The 26,232-nt window shown below is 47.1% G+C and overlaps 1 protein-coding gene and 1 long non-coding RNA gene across 2 annotated transcripts in view; one reads left to right on the forward strand and one right to left on the reverse strand.

Annotated features, from left to right (window-relative positions):
* Positions 1–10,902, reverse strand: part of SCNN1G (sodium channel epithelial 1 subunit gamma) — a 30,273-nt gene extending 19,371 nt beyond the window's left edge. The window contains exons 1-5 of the mRNA XM_070413688.1: positions 10,820–10,902; positions 7,095–7,442; positions 5,085–5,397; positions 3,246–3,436; positions 1,595–1,695 (exon numbers count right to left, since the gene is read on the reverse strand). Of these exons, the coding sequence (XP_070269789.1) occupies positions 1,595–1,695; positions 3,246–3,436; positions 5,085–5,397; positions 7,095–7,411 (922 nt within the window). The 5' untranslated portion in view covers positions 7,412–7,442; positions 10,820–10,902. The remainder of the gene's footprint in view (positions 1–1,594; positions 1,696–3,245; positions 3,437–5,084; positions 5,398–7,094; positions 7,443–10,819) is intronic.
* Positions 2,887–6,263, forward strand: LOC139009392 (uncharacterized). Its single transcript, XR_011471305.1, has 3 exons — positions 2,887–3,505; positions 4,339–4,465; positions 4,714–6,263. It is a non-coding gene; the product is annotated as an uncharacterized lncRNA (long non-coding RNA).
* Positions 10,903–26,232: the final 15,330 nt, after the last annotated feature.

The raw sequence follows: 26,232 nt of genomic DNA on the forward strand, positions 1-26,232 counted from the left end.
CTGCATCCTGACCCAGCACCTCCCTCCTCCCCTTTGTGCGTGTCCTGGCACAGCACCGGCAGGATTTGTAACCGGGAGACGTCTGTGCTTGTCTGCTCATTTGTTATCTGTCTCTTTACTGAAATGCAAGTTCTCTGGAAGCAGGCAGGCGTCTCTCCCTCGCAACACTGCGTTCCTGGCGCCTGGCAGACAGCGATACTCAATACACTTTTGGTAAATGAGTGAGCGCAAGAGCAGGGCCTCCACGGGTTGAAAGAAGAGAAGGTGGGGAGTTGTTCTGACCTTTTCCTTTCGTAGAGGAACCAAAGCCCAGCCTGGGGAAGTGATTTGCTCGACTTCACACAGCCCACAGGAGCGGAGCCAGGCCTGTGCGAGCCTTTGCCCAGTTCCCAGACTGCGTCTCCCCCTGCAGCGGCGCCCTGAGCCACGGTTCCCTGCACTCGGTGAGGACCCAGAGGCACAGCAGCAAAGGCTGGGAACCTGAGCGGTATGTGCCTCCGTGAGCAGCCCTGGCCCTCCCTTCGGAGCGCACTGTGCATCAGTCCTGCTCAGTTTGCTTAGGACCTTTCCAGGCTCCTCTTTGTGGGGAAGCCCGGCCAGAGTGCTGAGCCCTGCCTCCCTCCAGACCTCGCTGGAGAGCAGTAGACAGCAGCCCTGGGGGTAGCAGCGACCACACTGGTGCCGGCCGGCGCAGGCTTTGGTTGAACAGCACCACGCTCGCAATGCAGTTAGAGTGGCGATGACAAGCACAGCTAGACGTACTGGGGGCTTCGTGTGTGTTGTAGACTGAATTGTGTCCCCCTCCCCAAATTCATACGGGGAAACCCTAACCCCAGTGTGACTGTGCCTGGAGATGGGAAGGTAATTCAGGTTAAATGAAGCCATAAGGGTGGGGCCCTGATCCCACAGGACTGGTGTCCGCACAGAAGAGGAGCAGACACCTGCAAGCTCTCTGCGTGCACAGCAAGGGCCACATGAAGGTGGCCGACCTGCAAGCCAGGAAGAGAAGCCTCCCAAAACCAAATCTGCCAGCACCTTGACCATGGACCTCCAGCCCCCAGAACTGTCAGGAAAAATGTCACCTGCTCAAGGCCCCTGAGCGGTGATCTTTTGTCATGGTGGCCCGGCCGACTGACCCAGCGTGTGCCCAGTGTTATTCTAAGCGCTTCGCACAGCCTGTCTGCTCAGTGACCTTCCCTCGGAGCTGTTACTATCGTCCCCGTTTGGGACGAGTGCAGTCACTTTACAGGGTTACACAGTGAGTGGCAGAGCTGGGTTTTGGCTCCGGAATCTGTCATCTTAGCCAAGATCAAGGTAAGTGTTTGCCTCCCTTATCTCCTGTTCAGTACATCTGGGTGTAAGTCCATCTGGAAGCTGCCTGCCTAGCGTTACTCACTCCAGCTCCGAGCTTAAACCAGAGGGGAGTCCCAGAGAAGAAACCCCAGCCATGTCGCTACTGCTCTCTCAAAGGTAAAGAGGAGATGTCACAAAGGGGGAAGATGGACACAGTGCCGCAGGGAAAGTGCCCCTGGTTTCTGACTGTGGGAGTTCCTGCACTTCTGGGAGATCCAGCGCCACGGCTGGCTGGCCTTACCGTACTCACTGCCCCCCATGGAGGTGCTGTGGATCTCATTTTCCTTATCGTTGAACGTGTAGCAATTCCCATACATTGGGTGGTGGAAAAGTGTGAAGTTCCTGTGGAGGAAGAATATGGGTCAGAGGGGCAGTGCTGGCGTCCCCCACTCTTTTGTGAACAATGGGGGACACACAGGACTCACTTTCCCCAACTTTCCTATCGGAAATGACAAACAGGCCTCTCCTCGGGCTGACACATGCTGCTTCCTGTTCCCCCTTTCAATCTTCTCGCCTCCGTCTCCATCCTGACTTGGTATTTCTTATGCCATATGTCTGTCCCAAATCCCTTTATTCTTGAAGTTCTCAGCCTCTAGACATGTTTCTATCCCAATCCCCAGTCCTAGGACATGATCCTCAGAGAAGGGTCACATCACAGACCTCCCTCCTCTCTTTCTCCCTCCCTCTCTCCCTCCCTCCTTCCCTACTTCCTCTCTCTCTTCTTCCCTCCTTCCTCCTTCCCTTCCTCTTTGCTAAATCAGTGGCTCTTGATCATTGGTATGCATGACGGTAACAGACAAGGCTGTATGTCCACCATCTGTGTCTGTTTCTATGAGCACTTCAGTGAGATTAAGGATATTTTGACTCTGCACCATCTCCACCTTCCTCACTGACTCTAGACCAGCCGTGGGCAAACTACGGCCCTCGGGCCGAATCCGGCCCGTTTGAAATGAATAAAACTAAAAAAAAAAAAGACCGTACCCTTTTATGTAATGATGTTTTTGAATTTATATTAGTTCACACAAACACTCCATCCATGCTTTTGTTCCGGCCCTCCGGTCCAGTTTAAGAACCCATTGTGGCCCTCGAGTCAAAAAGTTTGCCCACCCCTGCTCTAGAGCAAGCATGTCAAACTTGCGGCCCACCGGCCGCATATGGCCCACAATGAATATTTTTGCGGCCCAGCCAATATAAGGTATGTAAGAAACGTTTTAATAAAAATTTAATAACTTAGTTTTTACAATATCCTGTTATACATAATTATTAATAATGAACTACAACGTTCACTAATGACTGATTATTATAATCATGTTGCATTCATTTCCCTTACGAGCCTTACACGCAGGTGCACCATTTCTCTCCACTAATACCAGCAGTGAATATTTACCAGCTGATGGCCACGTCATTAGTCTTGGACTGACTTGTTTGGTGTGCGCAATAGGAAATATTTCGTTTTTTGAGAACAAGAAAAATAGGTTTATTTGTGTTATGCTTATTAATTTGTGCAGTTATTCAGTGTCTGATAAGTTAATGTTCAAGAAAAAATATTAATTTTTATTAAAATGTTCTATTATTTTATGTTAACAATGACTCATTTATTTCAGCCCTTTGTATTCAGCATGTCTCTACTGAAATAAACCTACATTTCTGTGAAAATTGAAGCTTTTGCGGTCACATACACTTCAACCTTGCTTATTTGGCCCGTGTTAGCCTTGGAGTCTGACATTCTTGTCTGGAGCCTAGCTCCTGTGTAAGCTGTTCTCCAAAGGGCTGGCCAGTGAGAAGACCACCATTCCCTTCCCAGACTTACAGCTGAGCTGCAGGCGCATGCGAGGGGCCCGGCGCTCAGCGCCACCGGCCCGGGGCTGAGAGAGCAGCCTTCCCCTCCTCACCTGGCATCACAGGACACCCCGTCAAAGAAGCAGGTAACCAGCAACTCCTCAGCAGAGTAGCTCATGTTGATCTTCTTCTCCAGAGGCACCTGCGCCATGATGTTCATGTAGTGCAGCTTGTACCACTCCTGGATGGCATTGACTCCTGAGCTGAAGGTGTACACAGCACAGTGGGACGTGCCGTTCGAACACTGCGAATAAGAGGAGACATGAGCCTGAAGCCGTCAGCCCCAGCACTGGCCCACAACTGGCCGGGAAGGGTGAGAAACTGAGACTCCAGACCAGATGCCAGCGGAATGGGTGTGGGGGGTGGGGAGGGGGTGCCTGGGCAAGGATGGGCTTCTGCTCACACCTGGGGGCTGAGGGACATCATCCTGGAGCCTCAAGGACCAAGAAGGGGTCAGTGAGGAAGGAATGACTCCCTACCCGGTGAAAAGCAGAACTAGCTTCTTCAGGGCCCCCACACATCAGGGCTTTGGCCATTATCGTTACTGAGTTCCTATTGGCTCCACAGTCTAAATTTCTGAATTGTAGCCCAGATTCTCACACTGCTTCTCTGCAGGACCTTGGGCAAGGCGCTATACACCCATTACTTCACTACAAAATGCTGACAAAAATACCATCCTTCCCCACCTCACACGGTCACTGGGAAGAGCAGCATTTAAAATATACAATATGCCCAGTCGATATGGCTCAGTGGTTGCATGTCAACCTATGAACCAGGAGGTCACGGTTCAATTCCTGGTCAGGGCACATGCCCAAGTTGTGGGCTCGATCCCCAGTGGGGAGGCATGCAGGAGGCAGCCAATCAATGATTCTCTCTTATCATTGATGTTTCTATCTCTCTCTCCCTCTCTCTTCCTCTCTGAAATCAATAAAAACATAAGTATTAAAAAATACAATAATGAGAGCTTTATAGGGAAATTGTGGTACAACCCAGATGCTGTCATCATGCAGGGCTTAAACACGCTCCTAAAAGACAGACACCAAAGGGTTGATTTGGGCATCAAGGAGAACCTTGTGGGCATCTTATGGAAGAACCCAGGAAGACTTGAAAAGTCTCAGTGATTAAGAGAGAAGGCCACTTTTTCAGGGCCTGGGACTGGAGTCAGGAGGTCTCACCATCAGCACTCAAGGCTAGAAGGTATAGAAGTAGCTCTCAGCCTGTGGCGGTGGCTGGGGCATGCAGAGGACGGTGGCGATTGAGTTTGCCCAGGAAGGTAAGTGATGAATCTCATTTTTGGTGAAGGGCTACTTTTTCTGAGCCCCTCAAATGGGACTAAGAAGGAGAGATGAGGTGCTTGCCCCCCACGAAGGCAAGCAATGCAGGGAACACTGGGTGTTTCTGCTGTTTATTTTCTTCTTTCTGGTGTCCGTGCCCCAATTTTGCTGTGGTGGAGTTTCCGTTCCCCCTGTGGGTACAGTCTTGTGAGGCTGTCTATCAAGGTCCCCGCCCTCTGTGAGCCAGCAGGTGATCGAAGCTTGGCCAATCAGCTATCCCAAGAGGGGCTGGGACACCATCTTCATGGATGAATTACGAAGACTAAAACTACTTGAAGCTTATGTAACCCAGCAGCAGTATCCGACATGACGTTCCATCATTTCTTGTCACCAAGAGCCCTGGATCTTCCCTAATTTCTGTCCTTAGGCGAACTACTGGTCACCTAAGACATTTGCTTTCTGCTTAAGATGGTGCATCCATTTTAGTTGTCTGTAGCCCGTTCACCCTCACTGGGTGCGCTTCCTCCAGTGGGGCCGTGGGGCTAAAGGCAAAGGAGACACCGCCCTGGACCACTACCTGCAGCCCACCCCCTGCGTGTACCAGGAGCGTGTACTCACCAGCTGGAATCCCACCATCTCCTTGGACTCTTGGACGTGCATGACGTCCGCTGCCTTATGAATGATGCTCCCACTGACTTTACGCTTCTGCCCCGTGAGGAAGTCTGTGGCCTTGCTGGTCTCACCCTCATTGAAGACCATCAGTGGGATCAGGTGGAGGAACTTGGGCTGGGGGCCCTCCCACGCCGAAGAACTCCCGGGCTCGGCCTCCCGGCGTTTGCGAGACTCGATCTCTGAGAAGCCGTACAGGGTCTTCAAGGCCGCTCTGGTCTCCTGTTCCAAGTCGGCTAGAAGGGGCTTCACGGCGCTGTACCTGCCAAGGTGGAGAGGGAGTCAGAGAGAGCCGAAGCCCCTCTGGCACAAGGCTGGCACTTCCCATGCTGCTTTTCATCCACACGTGCCAGCCTTGTGCCCACTGCTCCTGACCATTGGCCAAGGAGACCAGGCCTTTCACAATTTGCCCCGTCCCAAGTGACCACTGGCCTGAGTGAATGGGGACAGCTCTGTGGACCCTTGTGTGGCTTCACCTCTGCCGCCACTGTCTGCTTGCTCTCGGGGTGTGTTGATGAGTTTGCCTCAACCAGCATTTCTGGAGTGGTGACTGTAGGTGCCTCCCATAAACCAGCCACTGATAGGTGAGGGTGTACCCAGGGGGCAGGCTCCAGCTCCACCTGGCACACTTGCCCTTGCCCTTGCCCTCTGATTCTCCTCCAGTCAGTGCTGGGAAGGAAGAGGTGTAACTGTTGCCTTGACAACCCAAGAACACAGAAGAATGATACAGGACTCAAGTGACTGAAACATGACACCACCCTTCACAGCACCAAATGATCCTGGCCTCCTTCCCTCCACCCTCCTCCTCGTTCTGTGCATAGTAATGGAGCCAGTCACCTGGGTTCCAGTTCCCTACCCTGGTTCTGGATGTGTCAGCTTGGACAAGTCACTGAGCCTTTCCATGTCTCATTCCCCCAACTCTAACATGGGGTTAGTAGGCAGAGTCCATGAGTTTATTAAGCCTATTTAACTAAATGGCCACTATTCTTATTTGTATTGGTGTTAATTGTATTTGTTAGCTTTTCACTCTTCTAGTACAATATCAGTTCCATTAGGACAAAGACTGTGTTTGGGTTGCTCAGTCCTATGCCCCACATCCTACCACAATTTGTAGAAGATTAGGGAACAAGTAATGAACAGAAGGAAGAAAGAAGGGAGGGAGGGAAGCAGGAAAAAAAGTAAGAAAGGGGGTGGAGAAAGAAAAAAAGAAAAGAAGACTTTGAGGTGGAGAATGAGTCTTAGACCCGATGTTGGTTTTGACCTTTGCCATCTACTCATAGATGACCCTGGCCCAGGTAGCTCCCTTTGAGAACCTTCCTGCCTTGCTCCCCTTCTCCCCGCGCCTCATCTGCTCGGACAAATTCTTCCGGATTCTGATCTGCCTCACAGATCAGTTTTCAAGAATCCCAAGAAGGACACCGGTGACCCATTTAAAACAGATCCCGTGGCAGACGACAGAGCAGTACCGAGGCCTGATTCTGCCCAGAGCCCAGTGACCTCAAACAGTGGGCTGGGTTCTCTCAGGTGAGAATTTGGGGCAGCTGAGATGCTGCCGGAAGTCACCAGGGTGCAACTTCTGAGTCAGCCATGAGCTCACATCTGGGGAGAGTGACGGCGTGAGCTCAGAGAGCTCAGGGGACATGGCTAAGCTGAGCCGTGTGCGTGCAGGTGTGTATGTGCGTGTGTGTGTGCGCGCATGTGCATGCATGTGTGTGTGTCTAGGGTGGGATAGCTCATCCCAGATCCAGCCCCCAAGCAAAACTGATCCTCGCAGCCTCCCCCAGGCGTTCCCTGAGCCAGCCCATCCTCAGAAGCAGCTGATGGTGCAGATTAGAGGCTGGGAGAGGGCAATTTGCCAACGTTGGCAATGAGTTCAAGTTTCCACAGAGCATGTCTGCAGGCTGGAGGGTCCCCTCCAGGAGGGCCTGACCCCCCGCCGGGCCCTATCCTGCCTCTTACTTGTAAGGGTTGATGTTGCAGATGGTGACTGCAGGGAAATCCAGCTTCTGGAAGTGGATTTTGATGGAGACAGAGACAGTGTAGAAGGAGAGCACGAGCAGGGCACACTGCCAGAAGATCAGCGCCACCGCGGTCAGCGTGAACACGATCCAGAGCAGGCGGCGGAGGCGGCCGCGGGACACCACGATGCGGCGGCAGCCGTGGGTGTTGGTCTTCAGACAGTACCACCGCATCAGCTCCTTAATGGTGGGCGCCTGAGGCCCCCTCACGGGCAGGTTCTTCTTGATTTTGGCTTTGATCTTCTCTCCGGGAGCCATGGCGAGGATGGCACGTGGACAAGCAGGCAGGCTGGAGGGGCAGAGAAGAAGGGCAGGTGAGCTCACACCCGCCGGCCCACTGGCGTGTCCCTGGAGGTGCCCACGTGCCCTGAGGCCGCCTCCCCTCGTCCCTCTGTGGGCTGGACAGCCTGCGCTGAGGCCTTGGCCCCTCTCCAGGATGGTTGTGTTTTGGGCACCACAGCTGCCAAAGAGCTGCCTTCCCTACCTGCGCCCCGGCCCAGGGTGTGGGGTGGGGAGGGTTCACAGGACAGGTTTGAAGAAACTTTCACCTGGTGCTCGAGGCAGGAGCCCTCGGAGCCACGGAGCCACGGGTCAGCCCTGCAGCGCCTGCCATGCTTTCTAGGATTGCCCCCTGCGCCGTGTTGCCTCTGGGAGGGCAGCCGTCCTAGCTCATCCTGCCCCCTGGTGCCCAGCGCAGGGGCTGGCGCCGAGCAAGCACCTGCCACTGATTCTGACAGATTAACTCTCCCAAGAGAACTTCCCGACATCCCCTTAGATCATGTTCAGCCCTTCCTGCCAGATCCGCCCGCCCTGCCGCCGTTTTACTGAAAGTGGACAGTTTTTGTTTCGTTTCTGCTTCATTTCTTCCCTTTACAGCCCAGCTCTTGGTGTCTCTAAGGCGCTACTATAACAATACCTACAACCATTGGCCACTTAGTATCTGCCAGGGGCTGTGCCCCATGCCTTGATTCTAAGATAGAATACACATTGATTTCGTAACAGCTTCGTTTGGGGGAGAGTGTTGGAATGCAAATTACCACATTCATCTATGTCCATGATGCATCTCAATTACAGAAACTTCACGATGTGAAATAACTTTCCTTTGAGAAATGGATAACACACACACACACACACACACATATATATACCTATATATATGTATATATATATATATATATATATATCTAGAGTCACCTCATAATTATAATATATGTAGTATCATAAGTCTTAGAAATATATAGTCTTTCTCGATATATACACATAATCTATGTATATTTCATCTCATGTTTTAACAATCCCATAAGTAGGTTTACAGATACTATTATTATCTCCATGTTACAGAGGAGGAAATGAGTAACTTGCACAAGGTCGCACAGGCAGTTGAGGAGAGGAGCTGGATTAGAACCAGAGTATATGCCTGCGAAGGGCCGGGGTTGTGCTGGGTGCTGCCTCCACCCACGGCAGTGAATTAGCAGCTCCTGGGGCTAAAGTGAGAAGGAAAGAGAAGGGATCCTGAACTATTTGATTTCCAGTCACTGGGCAGGTAATGTGATCACAGCCCACCGGTGTGAAGGAGGAGAGCATGTGGACATGCCGTCCCCTGTGACTGCTGTAGGGGCAGAGGCACTGAGGACGCACTCTAGGATATACAGGGTGGTCCCAGGCTACCCACGGGCCTGTGTCTTCGGCAAGGACCTTCCTTTCCCCATCAAATTCTTCAGGCAGGATTCTGGGCTTGAGTTATTTCTCCCCACTAAACCCATGGGATATTGTCCAAAGTTTAGAGCTAGGGCAAACCTTGGAGGCATTCATACTTATGATGCTAGAGGGTTTCAGGGCTATGCTGTGAAGCAAGCATGTCAAACTTGCAGCCCGCAGGCCTCATGCCTCGCTTATTTGGCCCGTGTTAGCCTTTGAATTGGACATGCTTGATGTAAAGGAATTAGAGTGCTGGGGGTGGGGCGAGAGGTCCAGGGCAGACAGACCACACCGAACCCTCCACTGACAGACCTGGTCCTGCTGGGAGGAGGAAGACCTCGGACCCTAATAATGATGCTCTTAGACTCTCGGCAAAGGGAACAGAGTTTATTTTGTCATTTAATAAAATACTGCCCATCCCACCTCCTCTCTCACTAAAATCCAAAGGCAAAAATGTTAGTAACAGTTTGTTTTTAAAACCTAGATATAAAAATCGAAAGAAAAAACCCCTTAAGTAGAGGTTCCTTTTCCTGCCACCGAAAAGGTTTTCGGCTCTGCCAATGTTCACCAGAAACTGTGGTTCCGAAAGCTCCCGTCTCCAACCCTTCTTCTCACTGAAGACAACGCCTGGGGTTCCCCGACCCATTAGCCCCCCAGAACTGACCCGGGGCCCGGCGGGTCACCTGCCAATGTCCATGAAACTACAGGGGAAGGAAGGAGGCCCACCTTGCCCATCGAAAAACAGATGTTCACACAAATAATATCTCAACTTCACAGCAAACAAGTCTGCAGGTGCTATTAGGTCTGCCGCTCGGCTAAATAGGATGTCTTGTGGGAGGACGTGCACCTGACACTCAGCACTCCCTCTTCTAAGCACTTTACAGGTGGCCACACATTCCATTTCCACGGCTCCTGAGTGCGCACCGGATCCCCCATTATACACAACGCCCACACTGGCAGGTTAGCAGCTTGCTCAAGGTCACCCAGTGATGGCGAACCTTTGGAGCTCGGCGTGTCAGCATTTTGAAAAGCCCTAACTTAACTCTGGTGCCGTGTCACATATAGAAATTTTTTGATATTTGCAATCATAGTAAAACAAAGATTTATATTTTTGACATTTATTTTATATATTTAAATGCTATTTAACAAAGAAAAATCAACCAAAAAAATGAGTTCGAGTGTCACCTCTGACACGTGGCATAGGTTCGCCATCACAGCGGCTGAGCTGGGATTTGAATCCAGGAGTCCTCAGATAATAATAATAAAATAATAATAGTTAATAACCATAATAGCAGCTATCATTTATTGATCCCTTACTCTTTCCCCAGGCATCCTACTGAACTCTTTTTACACATTACATCCTTGAATCCTCACTATAATTATATAAAGTACTAACAAGTACTATCCCCACTGCACAGAGGAGGAAACAGGTGCACAGAGGTAGGAAAGATTCCTTAAAATTCCAGGGTCCTGGCTCAAGACGGTGACTCCCGCCCACTCCAGGCATTGTCCTGCGGCCCACGGACAGCCGGGGCTGAGCCCCGGGAGAGAATTAACAACCCGCTACACTGAGGGTTTGCTTCTCTCTGCAACCACAGCCACCCCAGAGAAGACGCTACCGAGGGCGAGAGGAGCAGCGCGGCAGGTCTGCGCGTCTCTCCGGGACCGGGAAGAGGCTGCGCAGGTGCAGGGAGAGAGGCGAGGCGCCGCCCCGGACCCCGGCGCCGTTTCCGAGCGGCTCAGAGACCCCTCTCATTAGCTGTGTGCTACGGCCACAGCACAGGCAGACGCCAGGGAGCTGGACCCCCACTGACCTGCGACGGTCAGCATCCCGGCCACCCGGAGGCAGCCCCGCGCGGGGGCCGGCACCGCCACCCGGCGCGCGGACGGCGTCCAGGAAGCCAGGGACCCCGCGGCCGCTCCGGCGCCTGCATCCCCCCGGCTGTGCGACCTGACCCGGCTGCTCACCTCCCTCGGTCCCAAGGCTCCGGCGCGAGCAGGTGCGCGATCCGCACGCTCCTTTCCGCTCCGGGTACAGCGCAAGCATCTCCCGGCGGCGCCGCTGCCGGCTCTTGTGAGCCTCGCCGGGCCCCGCCCCCAAGGCCCGCCCCCGGCCCGCCCCCACCTGCCCCCACCTGCCCAGGTGTGTTCCCCGGGCTGCGAGGCTGTGCGGGCCGCCACCCCGAGCGCCGCCTGCCACCCTGCGGCCGCTCTGCGCCCCGCCGCCTGCGTGCGCCTTCAGGGGGCACAGCGCGGTGCCTACTGCCGCCCGGAGGCCACCCGGCGCCCTGCATCCCCCTGGGCCGTGCCGGTGCGCACCGTCTCCCAGCTGATCGCAGCGCCTCCTGCCGCCCGGTTACTGCCCAGCGCCAGGCACGCCGGCCCGATTGGCTGCCAGGCTGCCCCAGCACCGGGAACCCCCAGCCGGCTCCTCTAGGGCTTCCTCCTGCTCTGGCTACCTGAGTCCAGCTGCTGGCAACAGCGTGGTTCAGCCAGACGGCTCATCCTTCGACTCGTCAGCTGCCTTTTTACAGGGGCTCAGCACACATCTACAAAAAATAAGCTTAAAAGATTGCAGCTGGACAGCATGGATGGAACTGGAGAGCATTATGCTAAGTGAAACAAGCCAGTCAATGAAGGAAAAATACCACATGATCTCACTCTTTCATGGATAATTAAGACCATTACAAACTTTTGAACAATAATAAATACAGTGGCAGAGCTGCCTCAAACCGATTGTCGGACTGCAGTGGGAAGACCAGGGAGGGTTGGGGGACTGGAGGGAGGGGAGTAAGAGATCAACTGAAGGACTTGTATGCATCCATATAACCATAACTAATGGACATAAGACACTGGGGAGTAAGGGAGGGCAGAGCCTTGTCAAGGGTGGGGGGGGGGGGAAGGACACTTATGTAATACCCTTTGTAATACTTTTAGCGAAAAAAAAAAAAAAAAAAGATTGCAGCTGGGAGGGACCATAGCGCCACCTCGGGCTCAGTTCCTTAGAGTAGAGAGGAAACAGGAGCCGCGAGGGGAAGGCGTCTGTTCCCGCTCAGAGCGTCTCAGCCTCACCTGTGCGTCCCATCACCTGCGGGTCATGTTAAAATGCAGGTTCCAATTTAGCGGGCGTGGGGCTTGGAAACCTGCATTTCTGACTTCCCGGGTGATGCTTCTGTTGCTGGTTGGAGGACCACACTTTGAGTAATAAGGGCTACTTGCCCAGGTGAGTGGAAAGTGGTTCAGATTTTTGGAGGGTAATTTAAAGAAAAGTTCATTATTTTCAAGTACCAGTAAGACATATGGGAATAAGTAGCAGACAGAGGGAAGATGGCGCTCTGTAGAGCAGTCTGGGCTGGAGACCTAGATGAGGGGCTCAGCGTGTAGTAAATGGCATGGAGATAGACGTGGCCGAGAAGATATCTGGGCTGGGAGTACAGTCTTAGAGAAAGCACTTTTAGGGAGCAGGAGAATGAAGTGGGGGAGGGAGGGAAGGAGGGAGGGAGGGAGGGAGGGAGAGAGAGAGAGAGAGAGAGAGAGATGGAAATGGAAAAGAAACCATCAGAGCAATGGGTGAAACTAAATGATACAATGGCCCAAGGGGAAAAAATCGAGGAGGAGGATGGGCAATATGGTCACGCAGTGGGGAGGATGATCATGGGGGGAAAGCCGGCAAAAAAATCTCAACTGCTTAGTCCAACATACATGCACATTGTAAAGAGCTCATAATAAAGAGAAAATGGAAGTCTTTCTGTAATATGCAACCCCAGTAAATGAGCATGGTTATTATTTATATATTCATATATGTATTGGGACTATGAAATATACACTGTTCTTTAAGTTTGTTTTAATAACAATGCACTACACAGTTATATTCTCATTGTAAAGAAATAAAGCCAGCTTTTTCACTCCATGATATATTGTAACTTTCCTTGCATATATATGCACACTTACTGGTGGGTAAGCATTCAACTCACATAGCTTACTTAATCAATCTATTAATATATTTTAAGATTGCCTCCAATTTTGCATTAATATAAATTATTCTCTAGATAATATCTTCATGTATGTCTCTGATTATTTCCTTGAGATAAATTCCTACTAGTGGGTTGTTGTTTTTTTTACTGTCAGTGTACTTACCCAGTTTAATTGACACAACAAAATAAACAAAAGAGAAGGCTACAAAAACAGTATGTAGAATAATAGAATATATATTAAAATGTTTTTTTTAATAAAAAAGATGTTATCTCTTGGGGTAGGCTTACATGTGATTTTTTTTCTTATAGGTGTTTTTTTTCTCTAATGGTGATATATATATACCTGTGCCATAAATGCTTTTAAAAGATGGTAAGCTAAAGAGAGAGATAAGATGTGAAATCAGATCTATGCCACTATTGGATGGAGTGGATTTAGGCTGGAACGCTTTCTTTTTAAAAACCAAGTTAAAATTTACATACAGTGAAATTCACAGACCTTATGGGTACAGTTCAATGAGTTTTGGTAAATGTACACCATCACCCCAGTCAACATATAGCACATTGCCCCAGAAAGCTCCCTCGGCCCCCTCCTACTCATTCCCACATAGGCACCGTGGTTTTACACTCCATATGAATGGCTTACACAGTGTATACTCTTTTGTGTCTGGTTTCTTTCATGAACTCATTTCTGACTTCCGCTTTTCCATGATGCCATTACTACCTCTGGTTACCGAGTTACCCATTTTCACAGATGAGGGGACTGAATCTCAGAGAGGTTACCCTTGATATAAAGTTTACCACTTGTTTCCCAGTGAGTACCAGTAGTGGTAGGACTAAGATTTGCATCCAAGACTGCTGCTCTAGAAAGCCTGCACACTTATCTACAAAGCTGGGTGAGAATCTTGCTGTGAGCAGGACCAACCCTCGTCCTCCCAGCTCCCCCACAGGGATGACAAAAGTCTTTGGAATGGCTGAGATGGAGAGAAGCCGCTCACTTTGTGGGCCATGGGCAGCAAGCCTTCTACCAAGATGTATGCACCAGGCATAGTCAACCAAAATTGCCAAAACTATCTCGGGTGCAGAGGGGTGTTGTCTCAGAACCACTCTGTCATCATTAGACCATAGGCAGCTGCCTTCCCTCTAGAAGCATCAGTGTCCATATTTATAACATATGCTACAGTCGGCTTCTTACCACCCCGGGGCCACCACTGTGCTCCAGTCCATCACCATCGCTCACCTGGATCATTGCTGCGGCCTCTGACCTAGTCTTCCCTCTCCACACCTATTGTCAACACACCGGCCAAAGGGTTCCTATCAAATTAGAGTCAGATCATGTCACTCCCCTGTTTATTTATTTTTATTTTATTTTTAAATGTACTTATTTATTTTTAATTATTATTTTAATCCTCACCTAAGGATATGTTTTTATTGATTTTAGAGAAAGAGAAAGGGAGAGAGAGAGACAGGGAGAGAGAAAGAGAAGCATCGGTGTGAGAGAGAAACATCAATTGGTTGCCTCCTGCATGTGCCCTGACCAGGAATTGAACTGGTGACCCTGTGGTGCATGGCATGGCACTCCACCCAACCGAGCCACCCCGGCCCGGGCATCACTCCTCTGTTCACACCTGTTCAATGATGTCTTCATTCAGAGTAAAAGCCGAAGCCCTACAGTCACTGGCATGGCCCTGTTATCTCCCACCACTCTTATTCTGACTCGTTCCGCTTCTCTCTCATTGACCTCGTGCTGCTCCTTGAATATAACTGGCACATCCTGCCTCAGGGCTTGTTACTGGTGCTCACTCTTTTTGAAATCCCTCTCTCTCCACATACACACACTCAGATAATCACATGACTCATCCTCTTGCCTCCTTCAAGTCTGCCCATTTAAAATTGCAAAGTTTCCCATCTTTTCAGAACTTCCTAACCCTACAGTTCCTCCTTCGCTGTTTTCTATATATCAAACCCAAGCAAGATAAGCAGAATCGCTTACCCGACCTCCCAGTGGCACCCATGGTGCAGCGTTGCTGTGGCATTGATAACTGACACAACTTCACTCAGACAGAAGCCTTGAAAGACCCAAGCATTTCAGGACCATTGGGACCAATGCCAGGCTCAGCCTCACCTGTAAGCCGGGAAGAGAAGAGCTCTGAGCCCAGGAAATGCCACCAGCAGGGGCCACCTTCTGAGAACACTAAAACCACGAACATTCAACATCAGCTCCTTCTTTAGGGATGCTACTGGAATTCTGGGAGTGGAATTAGTCTTGGTAAAGTCCTTTGGTTTCAAGTAACAGAAATTGACTCACATTAGTGAAAGCTAAACCAAGAAATGATTAAGAGGTTACCACATGGGGTTTGGGAGTGAAGCCAACACAAAGAAAAGCAGAGCTGAGAGATGGAGAGGGTTCCAGCTCTCATGATAAAATGCATGTCTTTGCACCCAGTACCACCTAGAGCTGAGTCTACATCCTGGATTTTTTAGTCACATGAGCCAATAAATTTGCTATAGTGCTTAAGATACATTAAATTCAGTTTCTCTCATTGGAAACCAAGAGTCCCAACTAATAGAGAGGATAAAAATTCTATCTTCACACATGGATGTGTGCGTGGGGGGTGCCATCTTCTGTTCCTTAAAGTGAGTGTATTCCAAATCCAGTCCCAGATGAAGGATCTACAAATTTTCTGGCAATGTTTTTTCTCTGCCAGATGACACCAGTGAGGACCCTGCTCTACTAAAAGGTAGGAGGGGAATTTGAACTGTGACTGTCTTTAATCATGGACCTCTTTAGCTATCTCAGTAAGATCCAAAGTTTACCAAATTATCTCTACAGGACCTGCAGCTTGTTATAAAATCTTGCTGCAGCCTCAATGGGACTCAAATTTCCAGGCTTACGTTGATGTCCTATATAATAAAAGCCTAATATGCATATTGTTGGGAGTTTGACCGGGAGTTTGACCAGGGGGCGGGGCCAGCCCGCCAACTGCCCTTGGCCCCTCCTCCCAGCTGGCTCCACCCCCAATTGCCCACCCCCACCCTGATTGGGGGTGGGGCCAGCCAGCCAACCACAGGAAGGGAGGCCCCAGCCAGCAGCTGGCAGCTGCTAGAGACCCTACCCATGCACGAATTTCGTGCACTGGGCCTCTAGTTATGTAATAAAACAGTAAGATTCCAAAAGTTATCAACAAGCTCTTCTGTGACTTGCTGGGCTCATGAGGGGTGGCAGCATGATAAAAGGTCATTCACATTTATTTATTCTAATCCTCACCCAGGGATATGTTCTTATTGATTTAGAGAGAGAGGAAGGGAGAGAGAAACATCGATGTGAGAGAGAAACATTGATTGTTTGCCTCCCATATGCACCCTGACTGGGGATCGAACCTGCAACCTTTGGGTGTATGACCAAACCAACCAAGAATGAGACACTGGGCCAGGGCTCATCTAATTCAAGCATGTTAAACTCAAAGGCTAACATGGGCCAAATAAACAAGGTTGAAGTTTATGTGGGCCGCAAAAAAACCAAAAGCTTCAATTTTCATAGAAACATAGGTTTATTTCGATAGAGACATGCTGAATACAAAAGGCTGAAATAAATGAGTAATCGTTACATAAAATAATAGAACACTTCAATAAAAATTAATATTATTTCTTGAACATTAACTTACCAGACACTGAATAAATGCACAAATTAATAAGCGTAATGCAAATAAACCTATTTTTCTTGTTCTCTGAAAGTGAAATATTTCCTGTTGCACACACCAAACAGGTCAGTACAAGACCAATGACGTGGCAATCGGCTGCTAAAATATTCGCTGCTAGTATTAGTGGACAGAAATGGTGCGCCTGCGCATAAGGGAAATGAATGCAACACGATTATAATAATCAGTCATTAGCGAACATTGTAGTTTATTATTAATAATTATGTATAACAGGATATTGTAAAAATTAAGTTACAAAAGTATTATTAAAATGTTTCTTACATACTGTTATATTGGCTGGGCTGCAAAAATATTCATTGTGGGCTGCATGCGGCCCGAAGGCTTGTTCTCATTCATTAATCAGAACCCGTGACCCGTATACTATTTGTGTGTATAATCTTACATGGGGGCAATAGCATCAATTGTTGTAGTATTAAAGAGGCAAATTTGGTTATATTTTCTAAGAATGACCCTGTGGCATTGTGTGGGCCCTCCTGTTGTAAGTGAGTCTTGATTGCCATTGGCTTTTTCATGCGTGGGATACACTCCAGGCTGGCTGCCAGCGAGGCTCGCCCCCAGCACAGCATGCAGGCTGCTGTGCAGGTGCTGATCACATGAAGCGGAATCACCTCAGCAGGTTTGGTGCCTGCTGAGATCTCCCTGTGGATGTGCTGCTCATGAAGCTAGTTGGACCCTGCTCTGTAGTTGTCTGAAGATGGCCACTGGGTGTATTGGTTCTGGGCCTCTTCAGAGGGACTCTGGTGCAGGTCAATGCCGGGCGCTGTCTGTGGCTGGCCCAGGGCAACCTGTTTGGAGCTAACAGCGATCCACAGCTTATGGCTCCCTCGCTGGGGCTGGGTGTGTGAGGAAAGAACCTAGCTGTGCACCAAGGTCTGCTTTTCCTAGCACAGGGCCCAGGGCAGGTCAGCAAAAGTCTCAAAGCACCCAGAGATCCACCTCTGCCTAGAGGCTGCCTGTTAGACTGCCACTTAAAGAGCCCGGGGCTATACTCAGCAGGGTGTGAGCTCCACAGGGTGGGGTGAGAGGGCTTCCAAAGGCTGGGGCTATTGCTTCCCCCAACGCTGATGCTGCATGGAAGGGAAGGCTCTGTCTGAGAAAGATGGAAGGCTCTGTCTGAGAAAGATGGCGTCTGCAGCATGGCGGAATGACTCAGCACAGGGATCCTGGCAGCTGACCTCTCAGTTGACCTCCCCAGAGCCACCAACCCGACTCTCCTCACACAGCTTTAGTCTGCTCTGCCCTCCCTCTGCCAAACCCCAGGGTGAGGAGCTGCAAACAAAATTTTGTGTGTTGGCTCTTCAAGAGGGTGCCTGCATTTCTCACCATCTCTCCCTGGTGGACAGAAACCCTGCTGCTTTTCACAGTCAGACCTTATGTGGGTGCCTTTCCTGGTTCTGGTGCTCTGGGCTGGGGAGCCCGGCTTGGGGTTTAGACCCCACATTTCTTAGGGGGAACCCCCCACAGCTGAGATATCCCTCCAGAACTTCAGCTACTGCCCAAGGGTGCTGGGCCAGCCCTCTCAAACCTCCCATCTCCTACCAGACTCGATGTGGCTTCTCTGTAAGTCCTTGGTTTTTGGTTACATCTATCTTCCAGGATACTGTCTTTCTCCAAGAGCGCACACATGCTTCTGACCAATGAAGCATCATTTTCCTAATGTAAGAAACATTTAAAGAAGTGTTTGGAAAATTGATTTCAGAGAGGAAGGGAGAGGGAGAGAGAGACAGAAACATCAATGATGAGAGAAAATCATTGATTGGCTGCTTCCTGCATACCCTCTACTGGGGATCGAGCCCTTAACCCAGACAATGCCCTGAGTAGGAATTGAACCATGACCTCCTGGTTCATAGATCGATGCTCAACCACTGGGCCATGCTGGCTGGGCAAAAAACTTTTTTAAATTAATCAGATTCTTTAAGGATCAAGAGACATGCACAGATTACCTATGATGACAGGGGCTTATTGAAAATACACACAAGATGACCTATCACAGGAGAGTTCTGGATGGAATCTGTTTCTCCTGCATGAAATCCATTCTACTTTCTACTGGCAACAGAGTCTATCCTTTTCTTTGAGGAAACATCTTCCCCTACTTTTTGTCCATGTGATTCTTGTAGGAACCCCATTCTCAGTGCCAATCACAACATTTCTCTCTATGGCCATAGTTGGTTCCAGAAAGGGCAGCCAATAAAAACCTTCCCCTGGAGAGAGTTTAACCAGCATTTGTGCTAATAGATGAAAATTCTTGCCAACTTTTCAGCTGTTTCAGAAGGGTTTTTACTGTTCTATGTGCCACCTACTTGGCCCTTGCCCATCCTACATTTTAGCCTTCATCATCTGAAAAAATCCACTTCTAGTACTTATTTGTAACTCAGCTAGGAGTGTATCTTGCAAGTATCAGAAACAAACAACTCAGAACTAACTTAGGTTTAAGAAAGGAAGAAGTTATTTCATGTCCTGGGGAGTTTGGCTTTAGGCCCAGCTTAAACCTGGATTCCAAAGACGTCAGCAGGACCTGGTTTCTCTGCCTTTAAGTCTAGGCTCTACTTTCTCAGTGTTCATGCCATTCTCTGTCCAGTGCAGTCTGAAGATGATGGTATTAGCTCCGACCCTCACATGTACATAGCTAAGTCCAGCAGGACTGGTAGTTCAAGCATAGATTGTAGGATTAGTTATGAATGGTACGAATCAGGCCTTATTATTTTGCCTGAGTTATGTTGCAACCCTAATTGAACATGATTATTAGAATAATAGAATGCTCTGAGTAGCTCAGGTTTAGATTACATGCTCCACCTTTGAGTAGAACCAGCTTCACTCAAAACACAGGTGCTGAGAGTGAGGAAAGGGCATTTCCCCCAAAGCAAAATCAGAGTCAACTTTGCTTTGCAAAACATCGAGGCTTCTGTAATTTCCCTCCTTTTGCCTTCTTTGGTGCTTGAAGTTGATAGTTGTTTCAGCAAAACACTCTTATTTTGGTTTCTCTGGTGTACCACTTTTCTAGAATTTATTTATACTCCTTGGAACTTTATGCAATACCTCTGTGGAGTTTCTGGGATTTAGAGATCAGTGTCAGGGATCATGAACTCAGGAACCCAGTCATGAGAGGTGGCAGGAGATCTTGAATCTTCTGGAGAGTCAGAGGAGAGCTCAAGTGGCTGAAAACATTTGGTTAAACTGCTAACCAAGCGGGCTTAGGCCTCAGTGGCATGGCATTGACTAAGTGTGGGAACCCAGTGAGTAAGCTTGTTCCCAAGTTTGGCTCTCTCCTGGATTCCTGTGGCTTTAGAATTATGTCCTACCTTTCTTATGGATGTTACCTGCCCCACGAGCATGAGGCCCAGGCTGTCTCTTCATGCATGCTCGTTAAGCCAGTCTTTTTAGAAACCTACTCTCCTTGATCACTGGGGACTAGGGGACAGGATCCTTAGATTCGCTTATAATTTTCCTGGTGCTGCTTCTCTTGCCAGAAGCTGGCTTTCGATGGTCAGCACCGCGGACAGCAGCCATAGCTGTGTTTGTGGGTTCTCCCTTTAGGCAGGAGGTCTGCAGTGGGCTGCTCCTATCCCACAAAATGCCACTTGCAGCTTGGAGATAGATAGAGAAAGGAGGGTGAGTAGAGAAAGTGACCGCCAACAGCCAGGTTATTCAGCTGGCAGAGCAGGAAGTAACAGATTGCCTAGAAGTGTACAGTTGATGCTTGATATTTGTGCTTGCAGTGGCTGTGTTCTATAAAGTCACCACAAACGCTGAGTTAGCGAACAGCGAATCATTGTTCCAAGGTGAAATACAGACTTCGGTCTCTGTGAGCCTCTGGTCACAACATAGTCATTAACCGATTGATGCATACCTTTTATTTACTTATTTTTACATTTTAATTGATTTTTAAGGAGAGAGGAAGGAAGAGGGAGAGAGAGAGACAACAAAGTGAGATGAAACACCAATTGGCTACCTCCTGCACACCTTCTCTTGGGGATGAAGCCTGAAGCCCGGACATGTGCCTCCACAGAAAATCAAACAGGCAACCTTTCGGGCGCATGGAATGACACCCAACCAACAGAGCCACACCAGCCCGGGCTCAATCTCTAAATGTGTTTCTGTGTAAAGACACCTTATTTAATAGATATTTTGATTCATCAACATTGAACTCACAGCCAACAGCACTGTAACTCATACCTGGACAAGGCTTATCTAATGCTCATACTTTCTCTGGAAGGCACACCGCCACCTTGCGCAACCACTCTATTTAAAATTGCAACCTCGAGAGAAATTTTCTGTTCCTCTCTCCTGAATTATTTTTTTTATAGCACCAATTTTCAAAATTGTGTATGTTACTGGTATCTTGTCTGTCTTTCTGCACTAGAATATAAGCTCCTTGAGAGCAGGCATTTTTACCTATTTTGTTCATTACTTTATCCCCAAGGTAGATGGAACAGTGTATACAAAGGGGCTCAATGTATATTTTATGAATAAATGAGTGAGTACAATAACAGAGCCAGGTCCAGTTTGGGTTATGGTTCGCTCCCTGGCCCTAGAAGGGTGTGCCTGTGGAGAAATGGGTTGTCTCACTCAGGGGAAATGCCCAACTGACTGCAGGCTGGAGGGTTGAATGGGCTGCGAAAAGACAGTGATATGACAATTTTTGTATTCCAAAAGGGCTTCAGCTTGCAGCTGGGTGATACACAGAGGGCTGGTTTCGTGGGAGCATGACTTGAGTGGTTGTGTCAGGTCCTACATTCAGAAGGGTCTTGTGCTATGTTTAATGCTCTGCTGTCATCATCTTGAAATTTTTAATAATTTATGAACAAGGGATTCTGTATTTTCATTTTCACTGGGCCCCGCAAATTAAATAACTCTCTCTAGATACGCAGAACAGATTCCATAGTCTCCTTGGATTTGGGAACATTGTGAGTGATGAAGGTGGGAACTGCTACAGCTAGCATGAACAGGATCCAGCGGACATGGAACTTTCCTAATGGGAGAGGAGCCATTCTGACTGAGAATAGGGACCAGAAAGTTCAGGTTCCGGAGGGGAAATAAAAGTAAGCTAATATTCATGAAATTTTAAGTTCTATGAGGACAGGAATTTGGTCTGTATTGGAGAAAAAAGAATGGCTGTTTAATGCACTAGTCTTTCAGCTTTTTTCTATGTTTGAAATTTTTTGTGTCCTGGCAGGGTAGCTCAGTTGGTTAGAGCATTGTCCTGATACGCCAAGGGTGTGGGTTTGATCCTCAGTCAGGGCACATACAAGAATCAACCAATGAGTGCACACTTCTCTCCCCAATCTCTCTCTCCCTCCCTTTCCCTCTCTCTGTAAAATCAATGAAAATTTTTCATAATAAAAAGTTTAGAAAATAAGAAGTAAATCGTTAGCAATATGGGTCCATTGAGATAACACATATATTTCCATGTTTTTTATTCATTATTGATGAAGTTGATCTGTTGCTTTATGGTTTGATCAATAACTTACTCAACAATTAATTGATATCCACAATGTTTTTAAGCATCTCTTAGCAAATAATTAATTTAGATGATCAAGAGGGAGTTTGCTATTTCAATAGATATTAATGTTTTCTCAGCTATCCCCCTTTTGAAAAAAATGTACTTAAGTTTTGTTTGATAAAATTAATCATTGTAAAAATGTTAAGCATTCCAGAAAAAAATCAAAATCTTGCTTAATAACCACTTACCTCAGACACAAATCCCACCTCATTCTTAACAATTTTGTGTGTTCTTTCAGACTTAAAAGTTGTTACACAAATATAGAAAACTATATTACCTATGTGCGCTTACAATTTTCTGCAATTGTCTTTTTTCACTTAATTAAAAATTATGGTCTTCTTTCCATGCAAATCCATAAAGGGGTATCTTATTCTTTACAATGGCTGCATAGTATGTCTTATATCTCTTAGTCTATAGCTATTTTTCCTTATCAATTCAAGTAAGATTTAAAAACATGTTCTTGGTGTTATAAATTTTCCCAATTACATGTCTTAGTGGGGATCTCTTTCAAATATATTATGCTGGATACTATTAATCTACACACACACATTCTCTAGTCCTAGATGTTTTCTTCTATTGTTTTCCTGGTGGAAATTACTGCTCTTTACTTGGAGGAAATGGAGACGAAGTAGAGAGCTAAAGAAAACTATTAAAAATTGTACTTATGCTCAAAGAGATGAGAAAAGTATTGCATCTATAAAACAAAAATATGATTTTTAAAATAAGAATATAAATGGCTTTGGAAAATAACATTTCAATAGAAGAAATTTAAAATTAAATAAAAGCATTAAAAGATAATGTTTCAGTCTTCTGGTGTGGCTCACTGGATTGAGTGTTTTCCTGTGCACCAGGAGGTCACAGTTCGATTCCCAGTCAGGGCACATGCCTGGGTTGCAGGCTTGATTCCCAGTAGGGAGTACGCAGGAGGCAGCCAATCGATGTTTCTCTCTCATCGATGTTTCTATCTCTCTCCCTCTCTCTTCCTCTTTCTCTAAAAATCAATAAAAACATTTTTTTTTTAAAAAAAGATGCTTCAGAAATCTCCTAGAAAGTAGAATTAAAAAGAACACAGATGGGAAAGAAAAAAAGAAAAGATAATGCAATTAGAGAATTAATTCATTGACATTCCATATTCAACTTAGAGGAGTTCTATAAAGAGAGTAAGCGCAGGACTCAGATTCTGTTTTCACTGGAAATTTTGATATTTTGTTCATCATGGATTTTTTTTTTGCATTAAGTTTTTTTTAAAAAAAAACAAAACAACAACAACAAAGATCCCCTCACCAACGTGGGTGTGTATCATCCAATCCATTAAAGGCCTGAAGAGAACAAAACGGCGGACAAAGGGCGAATTTAACTTTTCCTTCTCCTGCCCTGGGACATGGGTGTCTCTAGACTCAGACTGAGACACCGCCAGCTTTCCTGGCTCTCCAGCTTGCAGACAGGAGGCCGTGGGACTTCCAGGCCTCCATAACTGTGTGAGCCAATTCCTGTAGTAAAGCTCCATACACATACCTGTCTCCGACTGGCTGTGTTTGTCTGGAGAGCCATCATGCATGAGTGTCCCGGTGCCCTCTGCAAATCGATGGCCCAGGTGACTGCCTCACTAGCCTCACCTTATACCTGGCCCTGCCTTTGGGTGGCAATTGAGCTTCTGGGTTGCTCCTGAGGTTCCTTCACTTGGTGCCACAGGCTGCAGTTGGCAGAGTGGCTTGCCTGCCCTCTTCCCCCACCTCCCGGTGGTGGGATAAGCCTCATCTCCCCAAGGGAAAGCCCTTCCTACTCGAAATACAGAGCAGCTTCTGTTTTCCAGATGGAACCTTGACTTACACGTTCTCTCATCAACCGTACTCTCCTTTCCCTGATCACTATTAATATGGATTTATAACATTTTATTCTTTTACTCTCATCTTAGTAAGGTTTTGTATGGAACAGAGGAAAACTTAAGATTTACAGAATAGTTGTGAAGATAGTACAGAACTATTATATAACATCTCGCACAGCTGTGGTACATTGTTAAAACTAAGAAACAAACATTGGTACAACACTATTAATGTCCTGGTTTTATTTGTATTTTATCAGATTTTCTACTAATATCCTTTTCTTTGCCAGGGCCCAACCCTGGATGCCATGTTGCATTTAATCATCACGTCTTCTTAGTCACCTCTGGACTCTGATCGTTCTCAGTCTTTCTCTGGTTTTCTTGACCATGGCCGTTTTGAAGAGTACTGGTCAGTTACTTTGTAGAATGTCTCTATATTTGGGTTTCTATGATTTTTTTTCTTCATGATTAGACTGGGGTTATAGTTTTGCAAAGAATACCATAGAGGTAAAGTGACCTCTTCATCACATTGTATTAGGGTCGATATTAAATTTTATGTGTTTACTTGACAGGGTCACAGGGAGCACAGATATTTGATCAAACATTTCTCTAATTGGCTTAACTTAACAATTCGTGAATCAGACAGCACCCCATCTAGCAGATAAAAAAGAGCTCTGAGGAGCTTTATGTTTTATATTTTAAAAGCAAATTAATCCTCCTGGAAAAGTATAAAAATGTTTTTTGTGGTTCTAATGCTTGAATGACAGTGGTAAAATTGTCTCATGAAGCTAGGATGGATATTCTATTTTTCAGAGGTGGTTGGGTAGAATCAAGATGGGAAAGATGTCTTTATATACCTTTGTCTAATTGCAGGAAGAAATGTGTCTGTGGAACTGTGATGTTCTTCTCTGTTTCCGTCTTGACTCTTTGCCTTGGCCTTCTTTTTCTTTTACTTTAAGTCATTTTTTATTTCTCAATGACAGTTGGTGTACATTATTATTTTTTTAAAATATATTTTATTGTTTTTTTTACAGACAGGAAGGGAGAGGGATAGAGAGTTACAAACATTGATGAGAGAGAAACATCAATCAGCTGCCTCCTGCACACCCTGTACAGGGGATGTGCCCACAACCAAGGTACATGCCCTTGACCAGAATCGAACCTGGGACCCTTCAGTCCACAGGCTGATGCTCTATCCACTGAGCCAAACCGGTTAGGGCTGGTGTACATTATTATATTAGTTTCAGGTGTACAGCCCAGTGATTAGGCATTACAGAACTTACTAAGTCATCATCCTGATAAATCTTGTACCCATCTGACACCATACGTAGTTATTAAAATATTATTAACTATTCCCTATGTCATATTTTACATCCCCATGACAATTCTGTAACAACCAATTTGTACTTCTTAGTCTCTTCACCTTTTTCATCCATCCCCCCAACTCCCGTTGCATCTGGCAGCCCTCAAAATGTTCTCTGTATCTATGAATCAATTTCTGTTCTGCTCCTTCATTTATTTTGATGTTTAGATTAAATTGCTGATAGAGTCCTAGCCGGTTTGGCTCAGTGGATAGAGCATCGGCCTACAGACTGAAGGGTCCTGGGTTTGATTCCGGCCAAGGGCACATGCTCAGGTTGCGGGCTTGGTCCCCAGTAGGGGGCGTGCAGGAGGCAGCCGATCAATGATTCTCTCTCATCATTGATATTTCTATCTCTCTCTCCCTCTCTCTTACTCTCTGAAATAAATAAACCAGCTAGGGCAGTGGTCGGCAAACTCATTAGTCAACAGAGCCAAATATCAACAGTACAACGATTGAAATTTCTTTTGAGAGCCAAATTTTTTAAACTTAAACTATATAGGTAGGTACATTGTTATTCACTTAATTAGGGTACTCCTAAGGCTTAGGAAGAGCCACACTCAAGGGGCCAAAGATCCGCATTTGGCTCGTGAGCCACAATTTGCCGACCACGGGGCTAGGGAAATAAAGAAATATATTTTTAAAAAATTGCTGATAGATATGTATTTATTGCCATTTTATTGTTAACATTTTTTATCATTTCTTTTTCCTTCTCTTTAAAGAAGACCCTTTAACAATTATTTTAATACTGGTTTTGTGGTGATGAACTCCTTTAGCTTTTTCTTGTCTGGGAAGCTCTAGCTGTTTTTAGATTCTAAATGATAATTTTGGTTGTAGGTCCTTGCTTTTCATCACTTTGAATATTTCTTGCCACTCCCTTCTGGCCTGCAAAGTTTCTGTTGAGAAATTAGCTGATAGTCTTATGGGAGCTCCCTTGTAGGTAACTAACTGCTTTTCTCTTAATGCTTTTAAGATTCTCTCTTCATCTTTAACCTTTTGCATTTTAATT

The sequence above is a fragment of the Myotis yumanensis genome, unplaced genomic scaffold (genome assembly GCF_028538775.1).
Source record: "Myotis yumanensis isolate MYYU_CA2020_CCGP unplaced genomic scaffold, mMyoYum1.0.hap1 SCAF_4, whole genome shotgun sequence".
Lineage (NCBI taxonomy): Eukaryota > Metazoa > Chordata > Mammalia > Chiroptera > Vespertilionidae > Myotis > Myotis yumanensis.